The sequence below is a fragment of the Polypterus senegalus genome, chromosome 18 (assembly GCF_016835505.1).
Source record: "Polypterus senegalus isolate Bchr_013 chromosome 18, ASM1683550v1, whole genome shotgun sequence".
Taxonomy (NCBI): Eukaryota; Metazoa; Chordata; class Cladistia; order Polypteriformes; family Polypteridae; genus Polypterus; species Polypterus senegalus.
In genome coordinates this window covers 52,497,939-52,517,973 of record NC_053171.1, presented here as the reverse complement: position 1 = coordinate 52,517,973, position 20,035 = coordinate 52,497,939, and the positions used below count along the sequence as shown (strand labels likewise).

At 39.3% G+C, this 20,035-nt stretch overlaps 1 protein-coding gene across 3 annotated transcripts in view; it reads left to right on the top strand.

Moving 5' to 3' along the window:
- The window catches only part of rmdn3 (regulator of microtubule dynamics 3), a 132,710-nt gene that overhangs the window by 13,082 nt on the left and 99,593 nt on the right, over positions 1-20,035 (top strand). For all 3 annotated transcript variants that reach the window (XM_039741332.1, XM_039741331.1, XM_039741333.1), the window contains exons 4-6: positions 6,630-6,900; positions 9,834-9,933; positions 18,467-18,527. In XM_039741332.1, the coding sequence (XP_039597266.1) occupies positions 6,630-6,900; positions 9,834-9,933; positions 18,467-18,527 (432 nt within the window). The remainder of the gene's footprint in view (positions 1-6,629; positions 6,901-9,833; positions 9,934-18,466; positions 18,528-20,035) is intronic.

Genomic DNA, 20,035 nt, shown 5'->3' with positions numbered 1-20,035 from the left:
GACTGCCGGAAGAACAACAACAGCGGTGCTACACAGTCGCCTGAAGAGGCTCCTTTAAAAGAGTTGTAACGCTTTCCTTTGTTGTGCAGTAAAATTAAACTCATTGTTATCGGACAAGTCATCGTGTCATTGTTGGTGAGTAACCATAATTAACTTTCTTCTTACAGTACTTAGTACATGTACGTACGTTTAGTGTCACTATACACACATTTACTGTATACAATTTTTCTTGCATTGTACGTATTTATTGCTGGTGGCCTGTCTATCGTAATGGCTGTAACATGTGATATCGGAGACACTCGATATCTTTAAAATAATATTTAGGTTTTACTGTATATAAACAGTGTGTTTTACATACATAATTTCAATGAGTCTTACCTAATATCTAAGAGAATACAAAGGGATTATGCTGTATAACTGTGCAGGGAATATTTATAAATAGTGTGGGCTTAAAATATATAAACTTAACCATACAAACATATGGTTTCTACTTCGCGGATTTTCACCTATCGGGGATGTTCTGGAACGCAACCTCCGTGATCGAGGAGGGATTACTGTAATGTTATTATTATATAGCAGCTTCTGCCTGACTGCCTATGAGTGCCTTTCCTTCTTATCTATATATCTATCCCCTTAGCTGTTTTTTTATATATCTATTATACTGTGCCTTCCCTGTTTATTTATATATCTAGTGACTTCTTTGCCTGTCTGTCTGTCTGTCTATTACGCAGTGCTCCGTTTGTCTGTGTGTTACAGATCTTAAAAATAACAGCTATAAGGACACTTGTTCATGTTAATTTCTGTCTTAATTGTTAAAAAATATTTTAAAAGTAGCATCCCACATGAAAATATAACGATCTCATTAACTGACAGTGCATACCAATTTATAAATTTTATGTCCGTTTGAGGTTAAAAAGAAAAAAAAAAAAATAACACTTTTCCCCCAGTGGGGAATTGAACTCGGGTCTCTGAGGCACAGCAGGCGCTCTGAAACAACAAAACTTACTGCTATTCCACGGAATCTGTTGTATCATTCTTGAACTTTTTGTGAAAGTGTTTATTTGATCTTTGGAAATCAGGCTTCACACATTCTATAGTTTATGCCTACATTTTGTAACATTTATTACTAAAATATGAAAAAGTTTCTGTTTTAACAATGTGTTTACACAGATTACTGTAGAAATGGAACACACATGAAATGCATGTGTTCCAAGCAACAATCTATTACTTCCACTCTAAAACTCCAGCAGTTCACTCACTCCCAGATAATCAAACAAGGCATGAGCTTGGAAAACTTAGTGAAAATTCCGCGACGGTGTGGGATGGAATAGCCGGCTGCTTGCTGCTCGTCTTTATAAGCACATTTACAGGACAAAGGTCACTGCCGGAGAAGTGCAAACGGATTTAAGGTGGGTCGGATTTATGAGTTTTCTCGTAGACTCTGGTAATTCTTGTGTTAATGGCAAAGCACTGGTGCTATCAGAATTCATTACAGACTCAAACCTTGACTTGCTTAACAGAAACTTGGCAAAAACCAAATGACTTTACATCTGTCACGGTGGTGACTGCACCCAGATACATTGACTTCATGGAGCTTGGCAGCCCAAGACAAGGCGGAGGAGTCGCAGTAATTGCTAGATCGAAGTTAAACATCAACAGAATCCCCATTGACGGTCCATTGTCTTTTGAGTTTCTGGCAGTTAAGCTAATAACAAAATCTGGTCCTGTCTCACTTATTGTTGTTTATCTTCCCACGAAATACAATGCATCTTTTGTATCTGATCTGACTAAATTATTAACCCACTTAAGTTCACTTTCCCAGAGAGTCATTCTTCTTGGCAATTTCAACATCCATATTAACATTACTACATGTAAACTGAGAAATTAATTCCTATCCTTACTGGACTGTTTTTTGACTTGGTGCAGCATGTTGATTTTCCCACCCACTCTGGTGGTCATATACTGGACCTGATCTGTACATCTGGATCATCTGTCGGAAACACTTATAGCAGTGATTTCGGACTCTCTGACCATAAAGCAGTGTTTTTACTGTCTCATTACCTCTCCCTCCTCTTACATGTAAACGTCAAATTTCTTTCTGAAACCTTTAAAATATCTGCCCCTCTGTTCTTGCTGGATTCATTTCTGATCTTTTTCTGTCTTCACCTATTCCATCAACACTAGATAGTCTTGGTGACCACCATAACACAGCACTTCATTCAGCATTAGATAAAAGAGCTCCTTTAAAACATAAGGTCGTTTCCTTTTTTTAAGCATTCAGCTCCATGGTATAATTCAGAGCTACGATCTATGAAAGCAACTAGCCGACACCTTGAGAGAATGTCACGTAAGACTGGCCTCACTGTTCACATCCAGGCTTTTTCTGACCATCAAAGGGTTTACAGGGATGCACTAACTGCAGCCAAGATCACACATTTTGGCAGAATAATAGAAAGTGGCCATGAAAACCCAAGGGTTTTGTACTGTGTAGTTAATAAATTACTTCAACCTGCATCTGACCCAATTACCTCTTCCATTGAAGTCTGTGACAAATTCCTCCACTTTTTCCACAATAACATTAAAGATCTAAATAATTCAACTAACATAAATCCCTCTCCATTTATATCCTTCCTTGTCTTCCCACTCCATCCAGTGCCTTTTCTAAATTTTCACCAGTCACATTGGTATTTGTTAATGATCTGCTTTATAAGATGAGGCCAACTACTTGTGTACTGGACTCCATCCCCACCACACTTCTTAAATCCTGCCATCATGCCATAATCCCAATAGTTACCACAATAATCAATACATCCCTCGACACTGGGCGTATGCCATCCACTTTTAAAATCGCTTTTGTAACCCTGATGTTAAAAAAGTCTAGTCTTGATGGTAACGATCGTAACAATTTTCGGTCTATTTCCCACCTACCTTTTCTGTCAAAAGTTCTTGAGCGTGTTATAGCCTCCCAGCTTACCAATTACTTCTAATAATTTGATGTAACCTTTTCAGTCTGGTTTCAGGGTGCAGCACAGCTGTGAAACTACTCTTCTTCGGGTAACCAATGATTTGCTTATGGCAGCAGACTCTGGACAGACCAGCGGATTAATTCTGTTTGACCTCAATGCAGCATTTGACACTGTCAGACTTGACATTCTACTGTCCAGAATGGAGGACATGCTGGGTATCTTTGGCACTGCCCTCCAGTGGTTCAAGTCCTATATGACTGATAGTCAAGAGTTTGTTAGTCTTGGCAACATCAGATCCAGCTCAGCGCCAGTCACACAAGGATTTCCTCAAGGCTCTGTCCTCAGCCTTCTTCTCTTCTGTATTTATATGCTTCTCCTTGGCCATATTATTCGTAGCTTTGGACTGGGTTATCATTTTTGTGTAGACAATACTCAACTGTACTTTAATGTCAAAAGTGCAACTTCATTAGAGTCTTCTCAGCTCACAACTTGCCTCAGTGAAATGAAAACCTGGATGGAGCAGAGCTCTTTAAAATTAAATTGCAACAAAACTGAACTCCTGCAAATTAGCACTAAAGAGCTACTTAAGAAAATGAGCTCCTTTTCAGTCACTTTTGACTGTGATCTCATCAGACATTCTTCTGATGCATGGAATCTTGGTGTCATTTTGATTCCTCCCTTTCTTATTCCGCACACACAAACCACATTAAAAAACTTTCTTACTTTCACCTCCGCAACATATTTCGTGTTCGCTTGTTCCTCTCCTTTTCTAATGTTGAGAAACTTGTCCATGCTTTTATCACATCCCGCATCAATTGTTGTAATTCCCTACTGGCAGGTGCCCCTTCTAATCTTATATCACAGCTCCAGCTTATTCAAAACTCGGCTGCAAGAGTCCTTACATGGACCAGCAGCAGCGAGCACATCACACCCATCCTGCTTCGCCTTCACTGGCTCCCTGTGTCTTACAGAATTGAGTATAAAATTCTATTAATAACCTGCAAAGCTTTAAATGGCCTTGCACCGGACTACATCAGTGACCTTCTAAATCACTCTGCTCCTGTTCACCTACTAACAACAACAACATTTATTTATATAGCACATTTTCATACAAAAAGTAGCTCAAAGTGCTTTACATACTGAAGAAAAGAAAAATAAAAGACAAAATAAGAAATTAAAATAAGACAACATTAGTTAACATAGAAAAGGAGTAAGGTCCGATGGCCAGGGTGGACAGAAAAAACAGAAAAAAAACTCCAGACAGTTGGAGAAAAAAAAACAAAAAACCTGCAGGGGTTCCAGGCCACAAGACCTTCCAATCCCCTCTGGAATCACTTGATGTTGATAGTCATACAGACTTCTGGCTTTTAATCTATCCATCATTGTTGGAACATCACAGTGCTTTGAGCTTGCGCCACCACCAAAAGGATACCGGAAAAGGAAACAGAAGCGAGAGTAGGGGTTAGTACAGATTTTAGAGCCACCATGAATAGTTATTATAATGAGTTGGAGATATAGAGTATCAGGATTTTGATTACAGTGAAATTATGAGAAAGCCATGTTAAAGTAATGTGTTTTCAGCAGTGTTTTAAAGTGCTCCACTGTATTAGCCTGGCGATTTCCTATTGGCAGGCTATTCCAGATTTTAAGTGCATAACAGCAGAAGGCCGCCTCACCACTTTTAAGTTTTGTTCTTGGAATTCTAAGGAGACACTCATTTGAGGATCTGAGGTTACGATTTGGAATATAAGGTGTCAGACATTCCGATATATAAGATGGGGCGAGATTATTTAAGGCTTTATAAACCATAAGCAGAATGTTAAAGTCAATCCTGAATGACACAGGTAACCAGTGTAGCGACATCAAAACTGGAGAAATGTGCTCAGATTTTCTTTTCCTAGTTGCATTCTGCACTCGTTGCAAACGATTTATGTCTTTTTTGGGTAGTCCTGAGAGGAGTGCGTTACAGTAATCTAGTCGACTGAAAACAAACGCGTGAACTAATTTCTCAGCATCTTTCAGTGATATAAGAGGTCTAACTTTAGCTATGTTTCTTAAGTGAAAAATGCTGTCCTAGTGATCTGAGTAATATGCGATTTAAAATTCAGATTACAGTCAACAATTACCCCTAAGCTTTTTACCTCCGTCTTGACTTTTAATTCTAATGTATCCAGTTTATTTCTTATCACCTCATTGTATCCATTATTGCCAATCACTAAGATTTCAGTTTTCTCTTTATTTAACTTGAGAAAGTTACTATTCATCCATTCTGAGATACATGTCAGACATTGTGTTAGTGAATCAAGAGAATCGGGGTCATCAGGTGCTATTGATAAGTACAGCTGTGTGTCATCAGCATAGCTGTGGTAGCTCACGTTGTGCCCTGAGATAATCTGACCTAACAGAAGCATGTAGATTGAGAATAACAGCGGAACCAGGATAGAGCCTTGTGGAACACCATATCGGATATCATGTGTCTTTGAGTTGTAATTCCCACAACTAACAAAGAATTTTCTCCCTGCCAGGTAGGATTCAAACCAATTTAAGACACTGCCAGAGAGGCCCACCCATTGACTAAGGCGATTTCTAAGAATATTGTGATCAATGGTGTCAAATGCGGCACTCTGATCTAAGAGGATGAGAACAGATAAATGACCTCTGTCTGCATTCACCCGCAAGTCATTTACTACTTTAACGAGTGCAGTTTCTGTGCTGTGATTTGTTCTAAAACCCGACTGAAATTTATCAAGAATAGCAGGTTTATTTAGGTGGTCATTTAGCTGCCTAATGACTGCCGTCTCTAGAATTTTACCTAAGAAAGGCAGGTTAGAGATGGGTCGAGATTATGTTTCTTAAGTAGGGGTTTAACTACAGCAGTCTTAAGACAGTCTGGGAAGACCCCCGTATCTAATAACGAATTTACTATGACAAGAAGGTCCTCTGATACTGGTAATCTTGTGCCCCACACTAACCTGCACTCTTTGGGTGACAACAGGGCCTTCAGCTCCATAGCACCCAGACTTTGGAATGACATCCTGAAATTAATTAGATCAGCCGACTCCATTCATTCTTTTAAAAAACAACTTAAAACTCATCTGTTTAGGAAGGCTTTTAACTTAACTTAGCATTCTGCCCTTTCGTTCAGTTTACCTCTCTGTCTAGGTGCTCAGGATAATTTGTGTGTGTGTTATATCACAAATTAGGTTATTTGTTAGGTTTTTCTTTTAGTATTGAATTTAGTATTTTACTCTGGTTTATTGTCCTTTATTCTATTTAATGCTTTGTTATCTGATTCATTGTTCTAATCAGGAAAACGTCTCTATTCAATGCTACATATACCCTGCTGTTTTTTTCTATGACTCTGTGAAGCGCCTTGAGCATGAGAAAGGTGCTATATAAATAAAATGTATTATTATTATTATTATATTATTAAAGGGGGTGAACACTTATGTGACTCAGTCTTTTGTGTTTTATATTTGTAATTAGTTCAGACCACTTCACAGATATTTGTTTTTTTACGTCGAGATTTGATTTTTTTTGGTTGCTAGATGTCAAAGATGTGAAAACATTCAAGGGGGTGAATACTTTTAATACGCTCTGTAACGTCACAAGTAAATACAATGGCAGATTTTTTTTTTTTTTTTTTCTTTCATTTTGTTGTAGCTACACTACTGCCAATGACTACAACGGAGAGTCTGATTACCAAGGAGACAGAGAGACAGACAGAGAGACTGACGAAGATGAAACAAGTTGTGCCACCATAAGAACAATACAACAATGTGCCGAGGAAGATGAAGACCCTTTAGCAGATGTAAACCTAGACCTCAACCTGGAAGTGTTACATAGCCTACTGAGTCAGAGTGATGAGTTGCACTCAGGATCCAGCAAAGACAAAATGGAAGGCTTTCAGCTGCTCCTGGGCAATGATTTCGTGGTAGGTTTTTATCTCTAAGGAAATTAGAAACTGTGGCCACTGTTATTTTGTAATAATGTGTTCCAGCAATTTAAATGTAAAAATGCTTGAATTTTTTTTTGTTTGTGAATTGACAGTATTCTCGTATAAATGTTTCATATCAACATTTTTATTTAGTTTTACATGTGAATTTGTGTAACTTCACCTTACACAGTGATCTTTATTCCTGTATCAGAAAAATGTCTACATTTAAAAAAATAGAGATCTGTGGGGTCCAAAGCATTAAAGCAAAAAGGCTGCTACTTAACCAGTGATTTACTATTAATTGACAAATGTAGAATACACATCATCTTAAATGAATGTCTAATAAAACCAGAGTGTGTTGGTCAGGACAAGAACTGATAGGTAATAGAGCACTGCAGAAAATGATGCAACTTCATGTTCATATGTTTCATGTTTTGTAACAGAAATGTTTAACTTTCTGTTCTTATGTTGAACAGTGAAACCAAAACGTTAGACAGATAGATAAAAAAAATCTTATCTATCTAATGATGGACTATAACAGAGCCAGTTCCGCAGGAAAAAGTTGGATGAATTCATGAAGCAATTTTTTTTAGTTTTGGTATATTTCACAAGCATTCACTTAATATTATTTTTATACAATGGTTTTGTCTGTAGAGTAGCATACTGACACAGTGGTTGGCACTGCTGCCGTACAGATACAGGAGACAGTGTTCAGATCTCTCTTGTCTGTAAGTTTATCTCTGAGCTGTCCACTTTTCTTCCAACATTACAAAGCAGAGTTGATTTGTTGTATGTCGAGTTTCATGCAGAGGACTGGCACCCTATTTTGCCTCTAAAACAGCTGAGATAGGTGTCGGCCTCCTCTATCGTACAACAGGAGAGCTGGAAGAGAAAGAATTGCAAATGGCTTAATACCACATAATAACTATTTTAGGCAGTATAAATTTAGAAGGTGGACAATGGTACTGTATGAAAAACTGCACCATCAACACCCACAGGAGCCTTCTTAAAATCCTAGGACATTCCTCACATTGATGCCTGTGTGTAGTCTTAAGACACCATTCTTCTTCTAATTTGTACTCTAAATCCAGCTTGGAGAATGTTCTTGCATTAAGAATCTACATCACTAAACTTTAAATGTAGTGAAATACTTACGGAAATTGGCAGGTACATCAGACAGTGTCTACAAAAAAAAGATGAAAGGATGAGACACTTTAATCCTGAAACGTTGTATCTGTATTGGCAGGTTTTTGATGTAGTCATCTCCATTGTCTCACTGCTGTAGTGACCTTCCAGATCTATCCATAGGTGGAAAAAAATAGATAAATCAGGTCATTCCAAGTTTTTTTTTTTCAGTGGAAGATTATATTACTAGTGCTGCATGAGCTTAATTAAGGTAAGATCAATACTAGGAATCAGACTAGTGATCCATGTGATTACAGTGGCAAACTAAAATTCTGACTCCCTATACCTTTCTACACCAGAGCCAAAAGATATTTTAATTGGGAATTTAGGATTTTCTTTGAAATATGTTCCGTGACCTTACAAACCCAGCAACAATGACGGCCCGTTATGCAATTATGTTGACATCATCACTGCAAAGTGTAAGCAAGTGTAAAAAAGTTAACTTCACCAATGGTAACTGATTGTGGCAGAACTGAAAATTATGGCACAGATGGGATGAGCTTGTTGGGGTTTTTTGGTGCGTTATTTTTATTTTAATCTCTGTATTTAATATATATATATGTATATATATATATATAATGTGTGTGTGTGTGTGTAAATATAGTGACAGGTGAAGATTTCAAGGTAGAACTTAAAACATTAAATTTAAATAAAGAAATATGGTTTTGGCCCAAATAATCACACAAAGCACAAAAAGTCCAGAGAAATTGCTGGCTGGATTTAAGATTGTTTAAAAAAAAAAAAATTTTTGTAAATGGAAGCACGATGGGACATATACAGTCGTGGCTAAATGTTTTGAGAATAACACAAATTAAAATTTTCACAAAGTTTGCTGCTATGGTGTTTTTAGATCTTTTTGTCAGATGTTTCTATGGTATACTGAAGTAGAATTACAAGCATTTCATGAGTTTCAAAGACTGTAATGAATAAAGAATGGGACCAAAACATCCTCCGAGAGCAACTTTTCCCAATCATCCAAGAACAGTTCGGTGACCAACAATGAGCAATCCAGCATGATGGAGCACAGGGCCAGAAGGCAAAAGTGAGAATTATGTGGCTCGGGGAACAAAACATCGAACTTTTGGGTCCGCAGACCTTAACCCCATTGAGAACTTGTGGTCAATCCTCAAGAGGTGGGTGGACAAAAAAAAGCCACCAATTTTGACAAACTCCAAGCACTGATGATGCAAGAATGGGCTGCCATCAGTCAGGATTTGGCCCAGACGTTGATTGATGGCATGCCAGGGCGAGTTGCAGTGGTGTTGAAAAAGAAAGAAGGGCCAACACTCAAATATTAACTCTTTGCATAAACTTAATGTAATTGTCAATAAAAGCCTTGGAAACTTTGAAATGATTGTAATTGTACTTCAGTATACCATAGAAACATTTGACAAAAAGATCTAAAAACACTGAAGCAGCAAACTTTGTGAAAACCAAACCTTGCGTTCTTCTGAAAACTTTTGGCTACGGCTGTACATGAAAATGAAACTAGCGCACAGGTTTGGTTTTGAAGTTCATTATGGACAAAAGCAAATTAATGTTACATATTTGTTAAGCTAATGCAAAGTGTTTGAATTCTTATTAAAATTTCTGTGTAGCATACTGTCTATTAAAAGTAGATTGATTTATACTTATTAGTCATTAAGCAGAAAATCACAACTATCCAAGCTTTGTTAAATTGGTTCAAAATATCTCTTTATCTGTTTGCATTTCACTGACAGCTGTTTATGTCTGTTTTTGCACAGTATGAAGATCCAGAATTTCTGTGGCGATTAGCTCGTGCCTACAAAGACATGTATGAAATCAGTGAGGATGAAGAGGAAATGAGATCTTACATAGAACATGGTAAGGTGTTTAGATACATAGACAATACCTTACTTATAACCATTAATGAACAATGACAACTGCGAGGGGTTTAGTTGGTCAAGCTGTCTCTTACGTCTGTGTCATTTTCAGCCTTTTGGTTGGCCTTTGTCCCTCTGTAGCTTTCTCACTGTTTCTTTGGTCATGAGTTCATTCTGTGCCTTTTACACCAAATCTCTGAACCATGTGAACCTATTTTTGATTTCCATATTGATATATTAATAGACATACCTTGATAGATATCATTTCAGTCTTGTTTTCACTAGGGTGCAAGTCTGCTGATGCTGTGTTATGAAAATGATATTCTTTCATAGTGTTGTGCATTGGATAAACATGGAGGGCACTATAAAGAGATGTATAGGTTCAGGCGGCCTACATTGAATGCCACCGCCTTAGTGCACTTTATGTAGCAACGGATTTGTGTTGTGGTAAATCACAGTTATTTTAACCATATGACTGTCTATGTTTGTGAATTAGGTTCTTTTTCTTCTTTCGGCTGCTCCTGTTGTGGGTTGCCACAGCAGATCATCTTCTTCTATGTCATCCTGTCTTCTGCATCTTGCTCTGTTACACCCACCACCTGCATGTCCGCTCTCTCAACATCCATAAACCTTCTCTTATGCCTTCCTCTTTTCCTCTTCCCTGGCAGCTCTATCCCTAACATCCTTTTCCCAATATATTCAGCATCTCTCCTCTGCACATGACCAAACCAGCGCAATCTCGCCTCTCTGGCTTTTTCTCTCAACCGTCCAACTTGAGTTGACCCTCTAATGTACTCATTTCTAATCCTGCCCATCCTCGTCACACCCAATGCAAATCTTAACATCTTTAACTCTGCCACCTCCAGCTCTGTCTTCTGCTTTCTGGTCAGTGCCACTATCTCTAATCCATATAACATAGCTGGTCTCACTACTATTCTGTAGACCTTACCGTTCACTCTTGCTGATACCTGTCTGTCACAAAACACTCCTGACACTCTTCTCCACCCATTCCACCCTGCCTACACTCATTTTCACCTCTCTTCCACAATCCCTGTTACTCTGAATTGTTGATCCCAAATATTTCAACTTCACTCCACCTTCACCAACTCTACTCCTTACATCCTCTCCATTCCACTGACCTCCCTCTCATTTACACACATATATTCTTTCTTGTTCCTACTGACCTTCATTCCTCTCCTCTCTAGAGCAAACCTCCAACTCTCCCGGGTCTTCTTGACCTGCTCCCTACTCTTGCTACAGATCACAATGTCATCAGCAAACATCATACTCCACCATCAATCCATCACCATTGCAAATAAGAAAGGGCTCAGAGCCAATCCATGATGTAATCTCACCTCCACGTCGAATGTATCCATCACTCCAACTGCAGTTCTCGCCACTGTCACACTTCCTCGTACATATCCTCTACGACTCTTACGTACTTCTCTGCCACTCCTGACTTCCTCATACAATACCACAACTCCTCTCGAGGCACCCTGTCATATGCTTTCTCCAGATCCACAAAGACGCAATGCAACTCTTTCTGGCCTTCTCTATAATTCTCCATCAACACCCTCAGAGCAAAAATTGCATCTGTGGTGCTCTTTCTTGGCATGAAACCATACTGTTGCTCACTTATAATCATCTCACTTCTTAACCTACTGTAGCTTCCACTACTCTTTCCCATAACTTTGTGCTGTGGCCCATCAATTTTATCCCCCTGCAGTTACTACAGTCTTGCACATCTCCCTTATTCTTAAATATCGGCACCAGTACACTTCTTCTCCACTTCTCAGGAATCCTCTCACTTTCCAAAATTCCATCAAACAATCTGGTTAAAATCTCCACTTCCATTTCTCCTAAACACCTCCATGCTTCCACAGGTGTGTCATCTGGACCAACGGCCTTCCCATTCTTCGTCCTCTTCATAACTGTCCTTAGTTCTTCCTTGCTAATCCATTGCACTTCCTGATTCACTATCTCCAATTCATTCAGCCTTCTCTCTCTTGTTCTCTTCATTCATCAGCCTCTCAAAGTACTCTTTCCATCTGCTCAACACACTCTCCTTGCTTGTGAGTACGTTTCTGTCTTTATCATTTATAACCCTAACCTGCTGCACATCTTTCCCAGCTCGGTCCCTCTGTGTAGCCAGTCAGTACAAGTCCTTTTCTCCCTCCTTAGCGTCCAACCTTTCATACAACTCATCATACACCTTTTCTTTAGCCTTCGCCACCTCTCTCTTCACCTTGCGCCTTATCTTCTTGTACTCTTGTCTACTTTCTGCATCTCTCTGACTATCCCACTTCTTTGCCATCCTCTTCCTCTTTATACTCTCCTGTACTTCCCCATTCCACCACCAGGTTTCCCTTTCCTCCTTCCTCTGTCCAGATGTCACGTCAAGCACCCTTCTTGCTGTCACCCTTACTGCATCGGCTACAGTTGCCCAGCTGTCTGGCAACTCTTCACTGCCACCCAGTGCCTGTCTTACCTCCTCCCTAAACTCAACCTTGCAGTCTTCTTTTTTCAACTTCCACCATTTGATCCTTTGCTCTCCTCTCACTCTCCTCCTCTTCTTCTTCATCTCCAACGTCATCTTACAGACCACCATTCTATGCTGTCTAACTACACTTTCCCCTGCCACCACTTTGCAGTCTTTAAACTCCTTCAGATTGACTCTTCTGCATAGGGTATAATCTACCTGTGTGTATCTTCCTCCACTCTTGTATGTCACCCTATGTTCCTTCCTCTTCTTAAAATATATATTCACCACAGCCTGCCCATCCTTTTTGCAAAATCCACTTTCCTCTGACCTTCTTCATTCTTCTCCTTGATAACATACCTACCCATCACCTCCTCGTCTCCTCTGTTCCCTTCACCAACATGTCCATTGAAATCTGCTCCAATCACCACTTTCTGTCCCTTGGGTACACTGTGCATCACCTCATCCAACTCACTCCAGAAACCTTCTTTCTCATTCATCGAACACCTAACTTGCGGGGCATATGCAGTAATAACATTCATCACACCTCCAATTTCCAGCTTCATAATCATTACTCTATATGACACTCTTTTTACCTCCAAAACACTCTTGACTTACTGCTCCTTTAGAATAACTCCTACCCCATTTCTCCTCCCATCTAGACCATGATAGAACAATTTGAATCCACCTCCGACCCACCTGGCCTTACTCCCCTTCCATTTAGTCTCTTGCACACACAATATGGCAACCTTCCTTCTCTTCATCATATCTGCTAACTCTCTCCCCTTACTGCCGACATTCAAAGGTCCTACCTACAATTCCACTCTCTTTACCTTCCTCCTGTCATTCTGCCTCCGGACACATCTTCCCCCTCTGCTTCTGCTTCTTCAGCCAACAGTAGTCCATTTCTGTCAGCACCTTGTTGGCTAACAGTACTGGTGGTAACCGTTGTTAACCTGGGACTCGACTGATCTGGTATGGAAATTTGTATCGTTGTCCGCATTTTGATCTGGCAAAATTTTACATCGGATGCCCTTCCTGATATAACCCTCCCCATTTATCTGGGCTTGGAATCGGCATAGAGAAGCACACTGGTTTATTGTGCTGGGTTTGTTTGTGAATTAGTCTCAATCTAGACAAACAAATCCTTACTGTGTTATCTCTCTATTATAAAATAAAATCTTGAGATGAGGCTAGACTATATTGCCAAGAGATTTTTTCAAGTCCCGCCCTCCTCTCAAACCATTTATGGTTAATGGCCCACGCCCACTGGCCTCACACCTCTCATTCGTGTGAATGCTTTTGTCACTCACAGTTCCTGCCCTCCCAGCTGTTATGAATTTATACATTTTCCTCACTTTAAGTTTCCAATAAAAGAAGACTTATTATGTCCAAATTTTATTGAAGAATTTCATCCCGAAGGGTTATCAACAGAAGAAATGAGTACATGGGCAATCTTAGCACTGAGAAACGATAAAGTCAAACACATTTACACGAAAACTGTCAATCAGTTACACGGCAAATTGGTTAAATGCGTAGCAATAGACTATGCTGAAACAGTTGATGGTGATGGTGTGGAAGATGAAAACATCAACTTACAATATCCTGTAGAATATTTACAACCGTTAACACCGTCTGGTCTTCCACCAGCTGAATTATTGTTGAAAGAAGGATGTATCGTAATGTTATTGCTTAATTTTTGTCTGAGTGATGGGCTGTGCAATAGGACAAGATTAGTTGCACTGAAAATTGGTCGAACAATTCTGACATGTAAAATTTTAACAGGAGACAAGAAAGGTAATGTAGTACATCTTCCGCGGATTACAGACACCAAAGGAGATCTTGATATGCCATTCGTATTAAAGCATTTACAGTTTCCTGTTAGAACAGCTTTTGCTATGACAATTAACAAATCACAGGGACAAACATTCGAAAAAAGCTGGTTTATTTATTACAGAGAAAGAAACAATATTCACTCACAGGCATTTATACATTGCGTTGTCACGATATAACTCCAAACACAGAATCAAAATTCAAAGCGATATTGATGAAAAGTTAATTCCAAATATTGTTTTTACTGAAGTTTTACAGTAAAAGTGCATGTTTAAAAAGTATTTGTTTGTTTATTTCAAAGCCAAACAGAACAAAAATGTATAACGCAACGAATACCTCTAACGCAACAAGAAACATAATTTGCTTTCAATTTATTATATTTTACTATTTTTTAGTAATGGTAATTACTTGCTGTAATGTAAAATTGTTATTTTCATGGGAATTGTTACATATGCATAATAGACCTAACTATCTCTTTAAATTGTACATCCACTAAACCATACGCGAGTGGCTGAGTTGCAAATTGGCTAGTGCGTAGCGTCCGCATGGGGGTTGGTGACATATATCAGTTATTTATCTGCTATTTATTTATTTAACCAACCAATTAATCAATCAGAGCAAAGTGGGTTTCCCAGGGAGAATCTAGAAGACCACAGCATTCCTAGAGAGAAACGATACTCAGCCAAGAATATGATAAACTGAAAGTAAAACCCAGCAGAATTATTAAAGATGCAGGAGCTTTAACAACCCAGCAAAAAGAGAAGATACCATACAAACAGTAAGGCTTAAACATCATAATTTAGATTAAAAAAAGCCCAAAAAACTACATCAAAACAAATCAACATCTAAGCGACCAAAACAACCTCATAAACTATGATTTTAAAGGGCAATATTTGAATAATCACCTTGGTGCTTATTCCACAATTTACATACTCGCAAGATTAGTCGAACATCTAGTCCTCCATGTCGGAGTAAATGAAGCAAGAAGAGCTGAATGCAGAGAATGTCAAACACTTTGATAAACTTTGAACAAAACAGGGAGAGAAGCAACAGCTCTACAATTAAAATAATCTATATATACATTAGGCAACAAAAACATAGTATTGAGAACATAATATTGTGTGTGGGTATACAGAGAGACAAAGAGAAAGGTTTGGGGGATCCACCCCATATATTGATAATCTCGGGTTCAAGAAAACTGTGTGATACTCTGCTGAGCTGTCTTTTGAAACCGAGTCACAATCAGGGACTAACTGCAAAGCAAAGGTGGCAGATTTTTATAGCTGAGGGAAAGGAAGAGGTGGGTCATCTGAAGGAAAAGCAGAAGTGAGGTCATCAGGGGTGTGGTCCGGAGCCAGAAGAGGATCAGGTCTTACTGCTTCTGTAAGAATGGGAGAAGAGGCGTTACCCCACTTGATTATCCCCCGTTCCTGCTAGGCCCTCCCCTGCTGCTCCCCATGCTCACGTGTGAGACAGTATACTTATGTACTGTATAGGGCAGGCAGTGTGGTGTAGTGGTTAAGGTTTTGGATTAAACCCTGAGGTTGTGGGTTCAAATCCTGCTACTGACACTGTGTGACCCTGAGTGAGCCTCTTGACCTGCCTGTGTTCCAATTATGAAAACAATTGGAACCAAGTATATTGCCTTGGATTAAAGGCGTCAGTAACATAAAAATAATAATAATATACTCATCAGTTGGCGGTCAGCAGCAGCTGTCCCATCGGTTTTCAGATGTTCAGATGCAGATAAAATAAATGCAGAACATTAATCTCAGAACTGTATCTTTAGTACCAGTGGTCTTAGGGCACTTAAGAAACAAACCCATCTGCTGTGCAATGGATTTAGGCAAAAACCCAATGGCGTGCCTTAAATGTGAGGTTACTCTCAGTGAATATGCTTAGCAGGTTAAAATATAAAGTAATGTGTTTATTGTGATCCTGCTTTAGAGTTTTGAAAACAAAAATGAAATATTATTCTTTCTTAGTATATCCATTCTTCCAATCCAGGGTATCTAGAATTGTGCTTTTTTTTATTCTTATGATAAATCATCCATTGAGTAGCAAAAAATCATGGCAAACAAATCCTAAAAGTGAACTGTTCTGTATACTTTTTCTTATGTAATAATAAATGCAAATAAATAGATGTCACTGGGAAGGTCTATGCCAGGGTTCTGGAAAGGAAGATCCGACTGTTGTTCAAGCCTCAGGTTCTGGAGGAACAATGCAGGTTATACGTCCCGGGGTGTGGAGTCCTGGACCAGCTTTTTCCCCCTCAAGTATTCTGGCAGGTTCATGGGAGTATCACCAACCAGTCAACATTTGTTTTATGGACTTGGGCAGGGCATACAACCACCTCCCTCAGAGTGTTTTGTGGAGATTGCTTTGGGAGTTTGGGGTACCAGGCCAGCTGTTGGCTATTCAGTCTCTGTACAATTGGAGCAAAAACTTGGTTCACAGTGCTGACGGTAAGTCAGACTTACTTACCAGGTCTGTTGTTTGTGTCAGGTTCTCTTTGTTATAGTTGTGGAGTGGAGGGTGTCCAGTTGGGTGGCCTCTGCATTGCAACTCTGCTTTTTTGCGGGTATTGTGATTCTGTTGGCTTCATCAGGCTATGACCTTAGACACCTGCTGGGGTAGTTTGCAGACAAGTGGGAAATGGTAGCCAGATGAGGATTAGCACTTGGACGTGTTTAATAATTGCAGCCTTTGGTTACTCACTACCTCATGTGCCATATTCCGTCAAGTATAGTATTCTAATAATTGCTTTTCGATGCAGGCATGTTCTTATTAAAACTTTTTGAGTTCATCTTCTAACTTGGTTGCATTTTGGGGCATTTCTAGCCAGATTATTGGGGAGAAACACATGGCTGATGACGATTTGCTACTTAGCCTGCATACAGAAAGCAATGAAAGATAAACTGTTTTTTTTCCATTAAATAAAGAGCTTTCAACCAAAAAAGCCACTTCTGTTTGACCAAGTTATTTTTTTCGTTCATTCTGTCGCAGGTCCTCGAATTCAGGTAGCATTGTTTTCTCTGAATCGTTCGTCTCGGAGGTCGCACTTCACAGGTTGCTCATGTGAAGTTTCCTCCTAGAAATTTCTGGATATTTCAGGATGTTGATAGGTTGCAGTTTCCTACCTTTTACAGCCATTTGTGAAAATGTAGCATCAGAATTTAATAAAAATTAAACTACTACCTGGAATATGATATGGCCAAACATTTTTGGGCTCCATGTATGGCTGAAAGAATTTTAGTTTAGTTAGGATAAAAAGAGCCTTACTTTACTAGTCTGGATTTATCTGATAAATGCTGCAAATAGAAGTTCTTTGTAATATTTGAAATAACCCTTATATTACTCTACCAAGACAAAACAGAAGTATACATTACTCTACTTTCCCCTTTTATATTATTAATGTGTAGCCTTTGTCAGAATGCCTCAAATCTCACAGACTTACCACTGTTTATAAGGTAGTAAAAGACAAGCAAGAGTCAAGTTTCAATTTAAACAATGTGTTATTGATAATATTCATAAATAATAACAATAAGCAAAGTACATTTGAATATTGGCAACCATACAACCTGCAGTTTCAGGCGGCACACAGACTTGTTGGTTACTTAAAATGTCTCTAATTAAGTCCTCATTTGTGGTCAGCTTTCTTCAAAACAGGCCACATGCCTGTCTCAATATGGCTGCCGAGCTGTGCTTTTCATTGTCTTGTCCTTTTCAGTTCATGGTGTGTGAGATGCTCCTTCATCAGTTTGTAAAAGGGAGTGGGGGTGGGGGGGTAAAGCAAGCAAATTTATAGATTCTCTGTCCAAATTCTAGGGCGTCATGGTACTTAAAGGCTTCTGATAAAAACAGCCATACTTCAGACCAACGGGGCATAAAATACCTTCACACCTGACTCCAAAACCATTTGTTGAGGTGATATTTGCCAGTTTGGCAGTCTGGCTTTCCTGTTGGGGCAGACGGAGAGAGTTCTGCAGAGAATCACTGGCCAAACTGGTTTAAGGCACTTCCCCCAACCCTGTCGTAAAATTCACTCTCCTGACTTAGTCCTAGGGGGTAAACATGAATACTTCTCACTAATGAAACACTAATATTACATTGCTTTGACTAAGTTACAAATAAAGACATACAAAATATTTATCAACTTGTATGCAAATTAAACACCACAACAACTTCCAGTTTTGTTTATTTATTTATTTATTTTACATAGGCAGAGAAGTTGCAGAGATGGCTACTAAGAAAAACGTCCAGAATGCAGAGTGTCACAAGTGGTAAGTTGGAATACACTAACTATGAGCCCATTTAGTGTAACTTTTCTTGTGTGGTTACTGGCAATCCCTATCTGTTCTGGCATTAACTAGTGGTTAAAGTGGGCCAATAATGCCAGGCATCTCCAGCCAACCTATCAGTTTAACTAAAATAATGTCAAAATAAGAGCAGAAAAAAGAACAGCTGCTACCTTACTGGGCTCTATGACAGGTCAATATTTTAATCCTGGACTGATTTCTACTGATACGAGCAAAGAGACCTGAAATGGAGTAGAGTAAATGCAAGAGGAGGTCTGGTCAACTTTGAGAATGAGGAATTTTATTAAAGGTAGCATATTATAATTAAAAGCAAATTTTGTAATCCAGATAAGGAAATACACTCTATGGATAAAACTATTGGGATGTCTGACCATTACATCAACAGGGACTTTAATGACATTGCATTCAAATACCTAGAGTTTAAAATGGAGTTGCCCCCCACTTTGTAGCAATAACAGCTCCCACTCTTCTTGTAAGGCTTTCCACAAGATGTTGGAGAGTTTATGTGGGAATTTGTGCCCATTCCTTCTGTAGAGCATTTATGAGGTCAGGTACTGATGTTGGACCTGGCTCGTAATCTTCATTACAGATCATCCTAAAGGTGTTCGATGGGGTTGAGGTCAGGGCTCTGTGTGAGCCAGTCAAGTTCTTCCACACCAGGCTTATCCCACCATGTTTTTATGGACCTTTCTTTGTGCACTGGGACACGGTCATGTTGGAATAGAAAAGGGCCTTCCCCAAACTGTTTTCTCAAAGTTGGAAGCATAGTGTTGTCCAAAATGTCGTGGTATGCTGAAGCCCTTCATTGGAAGTAAGGGTCCCAGCTCAAAACCTGAAAAATAACCCCATACCGTTATCCCTTCTCAACCAAACTTCACAGTTGCTTCTCCCAGCATCCGTAACCCTGACTGACCCATTTGATTGCCAAACACAGAAACATGAATTGTTACTGCATAGAACACGTTTCCACTGCTCCACAGTTGAGTGGCAGTGTGCTTTGCACCATTCCTTCTGATGCTTGGCATTGCACTTGGTGATGTGAGGCTTGCTTGCAGTCGCTCAGCCGTGGAAACCCAATCCAAGAAGCTCCCACTACACGTTTTTTGTTCTTACATTAATGCCAGTGGGAGTTTGGAACTCTTCAGCTATGGACTTGACAAAGCATTAGTGACTTTTAAGCACCATGCATCTTAGCAGTCGTTGACCCTGCCCTATGACTTTTCGTGGTCTTCCGCTTTGGCCGAGTTGCTGCCGTTCCTAAACATTTCCCATTTTGTTTAATAAATGTTTATAAATGGGGACTGCATGATGAGCTGCTTGATTTTATACACCTGTGGCAATGGGTCTGACTGAAAAACCTGAATTCAGTAATTAAGAGGTGTGTGTCTATACTTATGTCCATTTAGTGTACTAGTAGTTTGCAGGAATTTATCCTGTTGTCTGCTTAGTGAGGTATGTAACATCACCCTTAT